Source organism: Myodes glareolus, chromosome 25 (genome assembly GCF_982192425.1).
Source record: "Myodes glareolus chromosome 25, mMyoGla1.1, whole genome shotgun sequence".
Lineage (NCBI taxonomy): Eukaryota > Metazoa > Chordata > Mammalia > Rodentia > Cricetidae > Myodes > Myodes glareolus.
In genome coordinates this window covers 6,981,253-6,995,659 of record NC_142050.1, presented here as the reverse complement: position 1 = coordinate 6,995,659, position 14,407 = coordinate 6,981,253, and the positions used below count along the sequence as shown (strand labels likewise).

General features: G+C 41.4%; 1 protein-coding gene across 1 annotated transcript in view; it reads left to right on the top strand.

The window, feature by feature from the left end:
- The window catches only part of Col28a1 (collagen type XXVIII alpha 1 chain), a 159,892-nt gene that overhangs the window by 125,001 nt on the left and 20,484 nt on the right, over positions 1-14,407 (top strand). Inside the window, exons 28-30 of the mRNA XM_048448926.3 lie at positions 10,587-10,655; positions 11,117-11,197; positions 11,291-11,326. Of these exons, the coding sequence (XP_048304883.3) occupies positions 10,587-10,655; positions 11,117-11,197; positions 11,291-11,326 (186 nt within the window). The remainder of the gene's footprint in view (positions 1-10,586; positions 10,656-11,116; positions 11,198-11,290; positions 11,327-14,407) is intronic.

The following is a 14,407-nucleotide window of genomic DNA, read 5'->3' as shown; positions in this document are numbered from 1 at the left end:
ATAAATATCTTCTTCAGTTGATTCATCAATAAATATCTCCTGAACTCTTCCATAATCTCTGTTTTATTATGTTTCTATATTGAACCCCCAATGCTTAAAATTAAAGTATAATTGCATTGTTTTCCTTCATCCCCCCTCCCTTCCTCTCCACCCATGTTCACCTCACTTTCTCTCAAAGTACTGTTCTCCTCTGCTTTAATGGTTATTATATATGTGTGTGCTTAAAGACATAAATACAACCTGCCAAGTCTGTTCAGCATAGCTTGCATAAACATAACTTCAGGGCTGACTACTTGGTTTGGGGTAAGCAATTAGGGAGCTCCTCCCTGGGAGAAGACTGTTTCCCTGGACTTATCTGTCATTCTTTTTCTAGGGGTGGAGTCACATGACAGTTCCCCTTCCACATTAGCCATTAGCATGTTGGTTGGCATTTTGTTCAGGTCTGGTTGAGGAGTTTAACTATTGAGGCATCTTGGGTGAAGTTTCTCTGTCATTTCCAGGAAATACAGTAGAGGTTTCGGTCCTCTGGCTCTAACACTCCTACTTACTTGATGCTCCTTGAGCACGGGGTTACAACAGTTGTATTGTAGATATATCCACTGTGGCTGGATGCTCTATGATCAGTTTGAGTTCCAAATTTTTATCAAGAAATTTTCCTTAATAACCTAAGAGGCACCTAGATGTGTGGTTTGTGAAGTTAAATAAGATGGAGTTTAGAATATATGTATTGTCTTTAGTCAACTTTTATAAAAAGGTGGTCAGCTACCATATCCACCCTTTATGGCTCAATATATAGGAATATAAAATATGCTCCTCAGAAGGTAAAAACAAAGGTAGGGTGAATAATTTCTACTTTGGAAATTTATAGTAAATAGGATAGTTAAGATATGAGCATCCAAAGTTGTTATGACATATGTGGTATGAGAAAGGTTAATATAAAGAGTGCTAGTTATGACTGGAGTGAGGGCAGATGGGTAAGGATGACCAGGGAGAACAGGGTCATGACCCAGAGATTCTGCAGTCCTGGGAGTCTGAAGGAGGGGTGAGGGCATGAAGGACAGAACAGAGCAGAGTAGGGTTTCTGGTTTTGTTAAATTTAGTTCTGCAGTGGTTATCATGTGGAAAATTCTAGAAGGTATACAGGAAGTTAAGCCAGGAGTTTAGAGATAATAATGACTATAGAGACTAGAGAATTGGAGATTATTAGCTTTATAGGGTCACTACTAAATCACAGATTCAGATGAGGTTGCTCAGGATAACAATAAGAAAGGAACCTGGTATATGTCTGTCCTGAGAGCACAAGGGACACCAAAGGAAAAGTTGGAGCCATCTAAACCAAACTGCCACGGTTGCAGAGATAGTTCAGTGATTAAGAGTATGCAATGTTCTTGCAGAGGACCTGAGTTTGCTTCCCAACAGCCATGTCAGTGGGTTCGTAGCCACTGAATGCCCCCTTCTGGCTCCATGGCCACCTGCACACACATGCTTGCACATAATTAAAATAAAATAAATTTCCCTTCCTAAGGGAAACTGCATTTTTGAAGTCTCTCCGGTGCAAATCCATACAGTACTAGATGAAACATGTCTTCAAGTGTGGATTACGGGCTATTATCTAGTCATGCTTTACCTAACAACAGGTATCTGTTCTAAGAGATGGCGAGAGGTGATCTCATTATTTTGTATACATTATGGAGTGTCCTTACACAAATCCAGATGGCTTAGGTCCGTCATTTAACATGATCATTTGATGCAATCAAGCGATGAAGAAAATGTGACATCTGTGAGTCTCCATAATGTACCACTTTATAGTCATGGTACAGTCATGTTGGAGTATACTCTAATGCAATGATTAAACATATAAGACCATTGGTGTTTAAGAAAGCTGCATGTGTTTGTCATCAAGCATTAGGTACTATACCTAGATGCATGTGCTATAGTTTGTGTGTGAGTATAGTGTGGTATGGTGTCCGTGTGTGGTGTTGTTAATGTGTGTGTATAAGCATGAGGGTGATATCACATGTCTTTCTTTGATTGTTCTACAGCTTTCTGAGATAGGGTCTCTCACTGAACCTCAAGCTCATCATTTTGACCAGATTGGCCACTGAGCTCCAAGAATCCACATATCTTCAACATCTAACTCTTAGTGCTAGAGTTACACACACACACACACACACACACACACACACGAGACTATGCGTGGCTTTTAAAATGTGGGTGCTGAGAATCCAAATCCAGATCGTATGGTTGCCACAGCAGGTATCTTACTGACTGTGTTGTCTCCTCAGACCAGAGTGTACTTTATTTTTAATTCTTCCAAATTTTATTTTTGAGAATTTCATACATACATATTATGCACTTTGGTCAAGCCAACCTCCCACTCTCTTCCCTCTTCAACTCCTCCCATGTTCTATACTTTTAGATTACTGGCTGCATTCTGTTTGCATCACCACAGAGATGCGAGTAATTAGGCTATGTGTAACAATCAGCAGGAAGGCAACAAGTGAGGGACCCACAACTGTGTATCTGTGGTTGTTTGTTGAACAACACAGTATTATAGAGCACATGATTAGATATTTTAAGCATTCGATATGAAGTTTTACTCCACATCCTAGAGTGTAAACTGTTAGCCTGCACATTTGCATAGTAGTGCTATTATCTAAATGGAAATATATCAAGATAACACAGATAGCATGGTAACCATACCACATTGTTTTTATAGGCATAAGAAAAGAGTCACTATGGTAGGCTGAATAACGACCCTTCCAGATGTCCATGTCTTCACCTGTGGAAAGTGGATTTATTACGTCATGGCAGAAGGAAACTAGAAATGGGCTGGTACGAGGTTGTTATCTGGGTGGACACTAAAGGCAATCTCAAGCAAGAGGGAGGCAGGAAGAGGTAGACCGTGATAGAAGTAGTGTGTTGATAGAAATAGTCTGGAGTGGAGGGGCTGGAGGAAACCCACAGAAGACAGGACGGCACTAGAAGACAGAAGGATAAGGGCAGCATATTTTGTCCCCAGAGCCTCTAGGGAAGCTTGTTCTGTCGAATCCTTGGAAACTGATTTCAGATTTCTCACTGCTAAAACTGTGAGATAATGGACAAGCAGTGTTTCAGTCCTCTCCATTTGTGGCAATTCACTATAGCAGCCCCAGCAAATGCACACAGCCACCAGCACTAACGTCGGCAGCATCGTAGTCCAGCTCCTGGAAGTTTCCAGGGGGGCTATTCTGAAAACTCTCGCTGTCTGTGGTTGACATTTCTTGGCTCTATACCGAGATCATGAAGAATGAAAAAGTACACATAGTAAAGGTGTTGGATTGTCTTTAGGAACAGACTCAAAATCAACCATTGAATCTGTAAATGATTTCCTTGTCTCTCCGCAAACCCAATTGCAACCTTTTGAATCACCATTTGAATGAAAATCAAATATAATGAAGCCATGTTTTTGTTCCATTCAACCTATTGGGATTATATTTGGCCAGGTACCAGAAGTTCTGGGGCTCTGCTCCAGCAAAGCTGGCCTGACAGTGTATAACTTACTCATTGATTCTCCTCCAGAGCAAATGGGCTACTTTATCAACCAAGCATTAGGCTGTCATAGTCCCCATTAAGGAGTGTTAACGTATCAAAATGGGACATTCAGTTAGAGGGATGCAGTGCCACGAGGGGAAGGGATTTTAAGGAACTGGAAGCAGTTGATTATCAGGTCAGAGAGGGAAAAATTGCCCAGGCTTCTCCCCAGTGCCAAGCTAGAACAGAGGAACGTGAAGTAGAGCCTTTGTCCGGAGGGACCATCAGCTTGAATATTGGGAATAGAGCTGCTGTTGAAAATATTGTAAGTTCAGATGTAATCTATGGTAGCCTGAGAGAACTGCTAGAGCCTGGCTTCCATCACCTATGCATTTCTTCACAGGACTATTAAGAAATCACACAGAAACTTAAATTGGATCTTTGCTCATGGGGAAACAATAAGTGGCAGTTGCTACCTAGAGCAGCAGCGTGTTAGGTTCAGAACTTTCAGGAAATCAGTGCCCAAATACCAGACCAATCTGGTTGAGAAGTCCCTAGACAAGCACCCTCTATCAACATGTACAATTTAATGTACTTCAGAGGCCAATAATAATTGAAAGTGTCCTTCTCATGTGAACTAGCTGTGCCCACAAAACAGTAGGAAGTGGTTTCTGGCTTTGAGGCAAAACACTGGAAGACTATTCAGGCTGGTCTTTGGTCTGATTCACCCACTAACTCAACATCCAATGCAATCCCGCCTTCTTGATTCCAGCAGGCAGAAGGTTTTTATTCTCCACTTTCAAAATTGACAAGCCCCTGCACCCACACGTTCTTATTAGTGATAGTGTGACAGAAAGGGGAGAGGCAGCGTAGGATAGAAACAGGAGGAAGAGTGATGCTTAAAAAACATCCTGGGATACTGTAGGACCACCGCAAAGGAGGGAGGTCTAGACTTTCTAGTATGGTTGCACAACTGCATAGAAATTAAAAAAAAAACAGAAAACCTTAAAAAGCTGAATTGCTTTCCATCCCCAAATCCTCCCCAGCCAGTGCTCTCAGCCTAGAAAGTCCCTGCTGACCCTCAGCTGAATGCTAGCCAGAAGCTTCATTTGTTTTCACTGTGTGACCAGGTCTCTGGGGCTCTCGGACAAGGCCATCCTCTTGTCAGAGCAGAAGATTCTGTTTGAACTAGGATTTCTGTCTCTGGTTTGCCATATTGATTTGAGCCCTTTCTCTTTTAGAAAGAGAGAGAGAGAATGCCTAGGAGAACTGTGCGGCGGTAAAGTGACAAGGGTATGAAGATAAAAATAAAACCAAGATGGTTCGAGTTTTCCCCGAATAGAGCCTGCGCTCAGGTTGTTTTGCTCTTGCCTTTCAATCAATCTTCAGGAAGGAAGCAGGCCTGAGCCAAAATTTCAGAGCATCTTCATCCATTTTCCCTTTAATAACAGGATTCTTAGTTGTGTTTCTAAATATGAAACTCATATCTCTTCTTAGAAATAAAAGCCTCTACTCTACAAATGACTAACCTTGCTGTTATCCATGAGGTAACAGAGAAAACTTGGGTGGCATGAACTCTAACAGGAAGGGCAGTGATGGTCAGAGTCCCTTTGTTGAAATGTAGCCTGGTGTCCACTTCTGTAACATTTATGTATTGCTGAGATGGAGGTGCTAACCTGGTAGTAGATAACCTCTTTGGGAATATAAACTGATCATATTCACCTGGAGGTTGTGTGAATGGTGGTCAAGCCTTCACCCTCAGGAAGCTCATACTGCAGGATGGGGTGGTGGTTCAGAGGACAGAGTGCTTGCATTTTGAGTGTTGTGACCTGGCTTTGATTCCCAGTGCTGAGAGGCAGGAAGAGGAGGCTCCCTGGGACTCTCTGGCCAGCTAGCCTGGCCTGATTGTTTAGCACCAAGTCAAAGAGAGACTTAAACAACAACAAAAAAATTATAGCATACCTGAACAATAGCACTCTGGTTTCTACGGCCATGTGTACTCATATGCACACACACGCACACACACACACACACACACACACACACACACACACACACACCACATGAAATCCATATGTTGGACTCTGGTGTTTAACATGTGAGTTCTCAAACTCCAGGTAGATAAAATGCCTGTGTGTCCAACTTCTTCAATGAGGATGGATGACATCGTTGTGTGTTTGTTTATTCTCTCGTTCATTTGTTTCAGATATTGATCTCTAATCTTCATTTTGAAATAGCTTCACATTTAAGCAAGCTGCAAGTATAGCATAAAGAATTCTTATAGGCCCTTTATTTAGAGTTAGTAAATGTTACTATCACCAAATTGAAAAAATCAAAGTATGTGTGCCTGTGTATACACATAATCATGTTATTTTTATGAACATTTGATAGTAAACTGGAGATATGATATTTTTACTTTTTCCTTTTAAATACTTTCATATTTTTTTATAAACAAGCACATTCTCTTAAGCAATATAGCACAATGGTAAATATCATAAAATTACCATTTTTATATAGTTTAACCTGCATACATAACTAGAATTTTGTCAAGTGTTCCATTCTTTTTAATTAAAAATTATGTTTATGGGTATTTTGCTGCATGTGTACATGTGTATGCCAGGTGCCTGCAGAGGAGAGGGCTATGGAGCATCAGAAAGGAAATTACAGGTGGTTGTGACCATCATGCAGCTGCTGGGAATCAAACCTATACCATGTGTGTGCCAGGTGCCTGCAGAGGAGAGGGCTATGGATCATCAGAAAGGAAATTACAGATGGTTGTGACCACCATGTCGGTGCTGGGAATCAAACTGGTGTCCTTTGAAAGAGCCACAGGAGCTCTTACCCATTGCACCGGTTCTCTGGGTCCAATGCTTTCAATTCGTTAAAGGACTTTTATTCTCATTAGTTAGTGGAGAATTATTTATATGTAGTAAAATTCATACCAGTTTTATGCACAGCCGGCTCCTGTCATCCTGAGTATGCATTCCTGGCCTCAAGCAATAGGGCAGCTTGAATGCTGGCTCTAAGATTCCTTGCTGTGGATTTTTGTCTGTTTTCCTTTCCCCAACTGCCATGAGCCATCATCACCTATGCCGAAAAGGCAAGGATGTTGGTTGTTTTTTCTGAGACAACCTTTTTCCCTCAGGGAGGGCTATGTCTTTCCTTGGGTGATGGAATTTGCACATTTCTGTCCATTCCCAATCCCAATGCTGATAGCCTCACTCTCAAGGTGATGCTATTGGAAGGCACGACCTTGGGTATTAAGTAAAGAGGTCAGGGCTCTCACAAATGAACTAGTATACTCAGAGTAGGTCCAGAGAGTGGCTTTGCATCTTCCACCATGTGAAGACGCAGCAAGAAGATACCGTCTGTGAACCAGAGCATGGCCCTCACCAGACAATGCCTCCTCCCCTGTCTGGATCTTGGACTTTCCAGTCTCCAGAACAGGAAGAAATAAATTGCTCCATGTGTGAGCCTGCTATCCCATAGTGGTTTTTATAGCATGTTGGACAGAATGCGGCAGTAAGCTGTGGTTTACTTCTAGGCCTGTATCACAGGGAGCTTTCTCCAGCCTCCCACCCGTCACTCCTGCCCAGACTTCCTGTTTGCATGTTTTTCTTCTGAGCTCTGGTGGGTCTCAGAGAGCAGCCTGGGGTAGGTGTGACCCCCATTCTACCTGGAGCCCCAGCAATCCATCTTCTCACAGCAGCCACATTGGCTGTTAGGAATCGGTTCAACTTGCCAGATTGCACATAACATCTGGTATTTCCACCAGGGAAGGGTGTGCTGAGGTCCTGTCTCCGCTTAGGGATCCAGTGTTTCCTAAGGTGTTGAGCAGAGAGGTTGTCCCACAACTAGAGGTCTATGACAAACTACAAGAGAGTTGCGACTTCATTTATATAGAGGTTCTGGGAGCAGTTCCATGCCTTTCTAACAATTATGTAGACAAATTGTTTCTTAAATGATATTTAAGATTTCTACAGCAGATATTACAAAAGATGGCTCATAAAGGTTTATGATTAACTGTCTTTAGAAGGGATATAATTTCCATACAAAGTGAAAAGCCGTATCCTGGGGGAAATCACTGAGAAAGCAGCTACCACAGGGGCGACTGAGTGTCCAGGAGTCTACCTTGAAATGTTTCCTAATGTAAACATTTTATGCATCATCGTTTTAAGAATGACTTAGTTTTCATGCTTCCATACTCCGAGTAGGAGCCAGAAGTCCATTTTATGCTTTTCTGAGTATCTATAAATTTGATTTGTTCTTCCTGTGCCCAAGAAAACATCTAGAAAGGATAAAAATTATTTCTTACTTATTAGTAATGCAAAAAATTAAAAGATTCACAGATCGCATAGTACTCTTGTAAATTTATTTTCTGTAAAATAATGAATTATTTGAAAGCTAAATCTCTTTCACTTTTAGGTCATACTTAGAATACGATCATGCAGTGGGTGAGAAGTTAATTTTGAAAGGTTTCTTTAGTTGTATTTTCTGGTACATTTTCTTGCATTTTGTCCGATCTACAGGGAACTCATTGTTTACCACTTTCCTGAGTCAGAGAAGGAAATCTGATCAAGGCACAGTCGCCTCTGTTAAACTAGGCAGGGCTTTTCTGATAAAGGCTTTTATCCAGGTGATCTACTCTAAAAGTTTAAAGAGACCCTCCAGGGTTTTGAAGGAAAACTGATGGTTACAAAGGAAGAAAATCTTTATGATACAGAGAACCAGCTTCCTTCATTAATAACTGTAACTAGAATGTTTGCATTAGAAAGCACTGTAGTGTAGGTTCCTGGACATTAGTTTCCCTGTGATAGCTGCCTTCTCAGCAATTTCCCCTCAGAACATGACTTTTCAGTTTGTTGGGAACTTGCATCATTTCTTAAAGAAAGTTATTCATAAACCTTTATGGGACATCTTTTGTAACATCTGCTGCAGAGATGTGAAATATTGCCTAAGAAACAACCATTCTGTATTAGGAAGGTACGGGGCTCCTCCCAGGCCCTCTAAGTACAGACTTCGCAGTGAAGATTCTCCACTACATCCTAGTGTCAAAGTGCTGTTTACTATCTGTCCTCCTTTGGGATGGGGACAAAGCTAAGCATTTGATTCCTTTGAATGTTCTGCCATGAACCTTTGTCTTCTGGACCCCTCAGCACAGATCCCAGTGGTCTGAGGCATTGTGTCAATCCAAAGTTTCCTCTTTACAGAGTATCTCATTGAGTGAAGATGTTCTCATTCATGTCCACAAAACATCAGAGGAAGCAAACTCACACTATGACCTTTCCTGAGATCACTTTCTTCAGACTATAAATGAAATGTGTGGGTTGTTTTCTTCATAATTAAAAGACAACATCAGGCAGTTGTCTCCTCAGGGTCCTTCATACCTCTCCATGGGCTGGCATCAGGGCCATAGCTAGGCAGACCCTTCTAAACCCTAGATGAGGCTGGCAACCACACCCACTGGAGCCTGTTTTCTGCTACATTCCTTCCTACTCTTTATCATGACACATAAGTAATTTAGCTGGTATTGGCAGTAGTTTCTGTCCTACCCAGACCCACAGCCGTTCAGTCCCAAAGAAACACACAGAGGTCTACATTAATTATAAACTGGTTGGCCTATTAATAACTCAGGTTTCTTATTAACTCTTACATCCTATATTAGCTCATGCTAGCCAAGTGACTTGGTACCTCATATCAGCAAGGTATTCTCATCTTGCTTCCTCTGTGTCTGGATGACAACTGCAGACTGCCTTTCCTCTTCCCATAATTCTCCTGTTCTGGTTGCCCCACCTATACTTTCTGCCTGGCTACTGGCCAATCAGCATTTTATTAAAGTAATACAACTGGCAAACCTTTAAAAGGTGCAAGATCATTGTCCCACAGAAAGCTGGTCCTAGTTTACAAGCAGAATTTTGAGCCTCTCAATATTTCCAGATTTCCTAGCAAGAAAAGAGAATTGCTCTCAATTGTAAACTGAATAAACAATGTCAATAACTTCTGCTAAGTTGAAAGAGGGCAGCAGCTTCTCAAAGGTGAGTCATCCTAGGTGTGTCCAGTGTTTGTACCACCTGTTGGCCTCACTGTATCACAGCGTTAGGCTTGGCTTGAGGACACCAAGGTGAAAAGACATTCAGGGAACAAGTTCTCAAACTTGGCCATTCTAAGTGACTTGCTTTGTATCCTGAATTTAGGAGTCAAGAGTGTAAATTCTACACTTGCGGTCTATTCAGACATAAAGGAACTCCTAGAGCTTAGTCCCCCTGTGCTGTGAGAAATTGACCTTTATCTCTCTTTTCACCCTTGAGTCTCGTTAAGCGAGTGTGAGGTTGGGACGAGGGTTAGACTTTTTATCATGCCACCCACATTCCCCCAGGGTTAGTTAGGGTACTTCTGAGAGCATGAAGGGAGGGAACTAAGATGGCCCTGCCTGTTCAGTGTCTTTCTACTTTACCAGAAACTGATCACCAACTGATGCATATTTAAGCAAAGATTTGGAATAGATTTCTTAGCAACGTAGTTACTGTGACCTTGTGATTCGTTAGTGGTTATTTCTGTTCCATAGTCTATATCATGATGTTGGTTTTTCCCTTGTTTGTCTTGGGCAAAAGAGGCAATTAAGACGTGTGGGAGAGAACCAAAATCAAGTCCTTCCTGCTGCTATAAACAATCAAAGACAGAGCTAACAGGCTATACTCAATTATACAAACAGCTCCTTATCCTTGTTTGGAGTAAAATGTTTTATTTTTTCTCCTCATTATTAATACATGCTTTTAACAAATTATAAATATAGAAAAATACAAAGATAAAATGAAATTTTTAGCTACTTGTAAACAAGTACATGTGCCCATAACTTTAGATTCGTCAAGATAAAGTTGTCTACACCACAGGAATGATAACAAAGCAAGAGGCCCATCTCCCTCTATGTATCTGTATCTGTATTTATATTTTTATAACCTCCCTCAAAATTAGGCAATGCTGTAATGTAATGTAAAGAGAGATTCTAACACCCTAAATATTCTGAATTATTTTGGGGAATTAATAAGAACACCTTTTTCTTATATCTCATGTAGGGGGAGCAAGGACCTCAAGGTTTTCCAGGGCCAAAGGGTACAGTGGGTCATGGCCTTCCTGGCCAGAAGGTAAGTGAATCAGAATTTTACGGAAAAGCTCAGACATAGGTCTCATTGCTTAGTCCTGTATGTGACAGCAATCTCATGCTTCCTGCCCATCTCACCACACTAAAAGCGTCATCTACGATAGAATCCAAATGCTGTAGCATTTTCCTCATTCATCAGAGGCAGTTAATAAACGAACAAATCCTTATGACACATATGTGGTAGACACAGAAACCCCAGGAACCTGGTAAATCATACAACACTTGAGTTTCTTGACCGCAACGAGCTGATCAGGTGTCTCCCCTGATTAAGAGATTAATTCCTCTTAGGTGTAAAGGAATTTTTTCTTATGTGTATTTATGTCAATAAGAACTCCAAGCCTTTAAGAGGATTTTAGTTGCAACAAATCAAACTGCAGGATTCTTTTTTTCTCATTTGGCTTTAATGTTCATGACTTAAGTTTGTTTTTTAACCATGTTATACAGGGAGATCATGGAGAACGGGGTGATGTGGGAAAGAAAGGCGAAAAAGGAGAAATCGGAGAACCGGGATCTCCAGGAAAACAGGCAAGATATGGTTTTTTTCAAGCTTTACTATGGCTTTATACTCTCAACTGGGTCTAAAGTATCCTGAATGTTACTTTTTTCCCCACTAAGTAGGGTTTACAAGGACCAAAAGGAGACCTGGGACTCACGGTGAGTATCTATCTTAGAGGGTAATTGAGGGGTTCATGTTTGCAGAAGTGTGCTGTCTTCATGTTGCAGCCCTAGAATTATGAACGCTTTGGATGTTGGTTTGTTCTATTTAAATGATGGTGTCTGCTGCCAGGCCAGTCTTGACTTGGGTGCAGGAGGTCATTTCATCTGGATGGACGGAGAAATCACACAGGGAGCCATGCACAGCTGTGTGTGAGCAAAGAGGGACATCCCTTCTGGCTTCTGGAAGGAATGATAAGGTTGCTACTGTTGGCAATGAGGGAGTGATCTGTTTAAAATAAGTCCAGAGGCCACGCAAGCATTTATTTGATGTGGCTTTTCTCACTTCAGAGCAGGGGCTCTTTTTTTCTTGAGCTAGTTCCTCAAGGAAGTGCTGTGAGGCTAGTCATCTCAAAGCCAGGGTTAGAAAAGTTTCTGGAAACTTCTACTCATTTTCTCTCACTATTAAAAACAACAACAACAACATGATTCTTTAACTTCTAATAGGTGAGAAGGTTCTAGAATTTTTATAGCAAATGCAAACTCTTCCTTTCAGATTAGAAAGTACTTCATCTCCCAGGGATTCGAAAAGGAGATCTTCCGTTCTTTTTCCTTCAGTAATTGGCTGGCGATGCTGATCCCATGCACAGTGGCAGGAAAAACTGGGAGTGAAAGGAAGGGAGTCTATCTGGTCATGACAGCTTCTTCCTGTTGTCCCCCGCCGCCAGTCAGATCCCCAAAGATGTCGACAGTGAGAGGAGTCACGTGTGCAACAGTTAGCTGTTGACGGTAGCCAAGGCGAGATTGTGTGTAAATGGCGGGAGGAGCTTCCCATAGCCTGGTATCTGCCTACTCGTTCCAACACGGGGCAGGAGCAGAGCTGAGTTCCTTCATTTCCATATCCATTTCACCAACATTCCTGGGTATGAACTGTGGTCAGACTTACGGAAATGCACTATGAACATAGGAGACTGTGGGAAATGAGAGACCTCGATTATGTCTCCAAACGTGGGAGAAAGAGACAAGAAAAGTTCATCTACCATGTGATGAATATTTTACTTAAAGATTAGTGGAGGGTGGTAGTCCAGAGAAGATGAAGTGATATGTAGTAATAATCCGGAAAAGAGAGACTATCTCTTGGACAAAGGTGTCTCTGTTGTTATTGTTTTTGTTTTCAACCTTAGCAGCTTTATACAGTCCTATAGTGGCTACAGCAATTTCCAGCCTTTACCCTCTTTTATCCCCTCTTTGTTCAGCTGATCCCTCTTTTCTAAGAAGTTCCCCCTCAAACTTTCGTGTTGTGCGTATGTGTGTGTGAATGCCTGTGTGCATGTGTGTGTGTGTAACCGAATTTAATTAGGCATGTTTACATGAGCATGTTCGGGAGGTTATTTATTGAGCCTGGACTGCATTTCAGATATCTCTGATGAAAATAACCCCTTCAACTACTTTTTTTTTTTTTGCTACTTTTCTCCTGCTATGTAGCCTGAGCCTGGAGTGAAATGATTTAAATGTCCCATGCGGGCCTGAGCGCCCTATCATTACCTGTTGTTAGCGCTTCAATCAGTCATGGGTCTCTGTATTAATCACAAAGGATTTTTTTTTTAAAACTCAGTTCCTCCAGCACCACCTTTCAGTGTTGGTATTTCCCAGTGAACTCAGGCTTCAGTTTCCTGTCTTCAGATTCAACATAGAAGGTTAGCTGTTATAGGCATGTGGGTATATAGTTTTAAAGGCCAATTGAATACCGTAGTAAAATCACCGGGTAAATGAAAATGCTTGTTTTTGCTATGCGTATAGAGAAAAGTCTTTCAGATTGTGGTAGCTGCTCTAGCTTGTAAAACGACAACGAGATGGCCTGTGAGGTGGCTCCGTAGATAACAGGGTTTGTTCCCATACAGTGTAAGCCTGATAACATGAGTTTGATTTGTGCAACCCGTACACAACTTAACATGTACACTGTAGCAGGTGCCATTCAGTAACTCTCCCCACACATTGTCTCCTGTCTCTCTGTCCCTGTCTCTCTTTCTCATACACACACAAACAAAAGAGTAATGGTGATAATAAATAAATTTAGAAAAATCAAAAGGCTGAATGAGCATCCTTGCTTTGGACGAACTGACTTGTGGTCCCTGTTGAAGAAGTCACATGTACCACAGTATTTTCTGAGTCTGCCGACAGTTTGGACCACTCCTTGGAGCATCAGAGCTTACATCCTGCAATTATCTGACCATCTTCAGGTGGATGTGTCAGAGATGCACCAAACTCACTTTGGCTCAGTCACCTAGATCCTACCTGCATCTCTTCATGCCCACATAGCTCAGAGCAAGCCCACAATCATCTGTTCTGTCTTGAACTCTCTTTCTCATCCTTTTCTCTTAGCTACTTTTCAACCCCATTTTTCACCATCTGGGTATGACTATGTAGTAATAATAACCAGTGCTGAGTCTGAAATCAAATGGACGTCCTTCTATACTACTGTTGGAAGCATCAGCTCTGACAACTTCTCTAAAAAATAGCTTTGGGCATTGTATAGGCATCTCATCAAAGAAGCTTAAAGGTGACCATGCCTTTGATCAAGCTTTTCAGGATAAGTAATAATATGAAAACAAATTATGATAAACACTAAGTGAAAAAACGCGACCATAATGCTTGGTGTAGATACTTTTTCCAACTGCGAAAAGTTAAATGGAAAGCTGTGTGTGGTGATGTATGCTGAAAATCTTAGCCCCCAGAAGCTCAGGCAGGAGAATTGCAAATTCTAAGCTAGCCTGGGGTACATAGTGACGTCTTGCTTCAAATAAACCAGGTGAATTTCTCCTTTCTAGGTATGTTTTATGTAAATGCATACACTTACCCTTTCATCATGCACCCTGATTTCAGATTTATCAACTGTCTCTCTGCATGTGGAAAAGTATGGCGATGCCTGAAGAAGAGAGACTTGTAGTGGCCCATTTTTTCTTTGGGCCACTAGCTCAGAAATAACCACACACAGTTGTATTATTAATTATGAAAGCTTGGCCTATATCTTATCCTTGTTCCTAACTAGCTCTTATAACTTAAGATATCCCATTTATATTA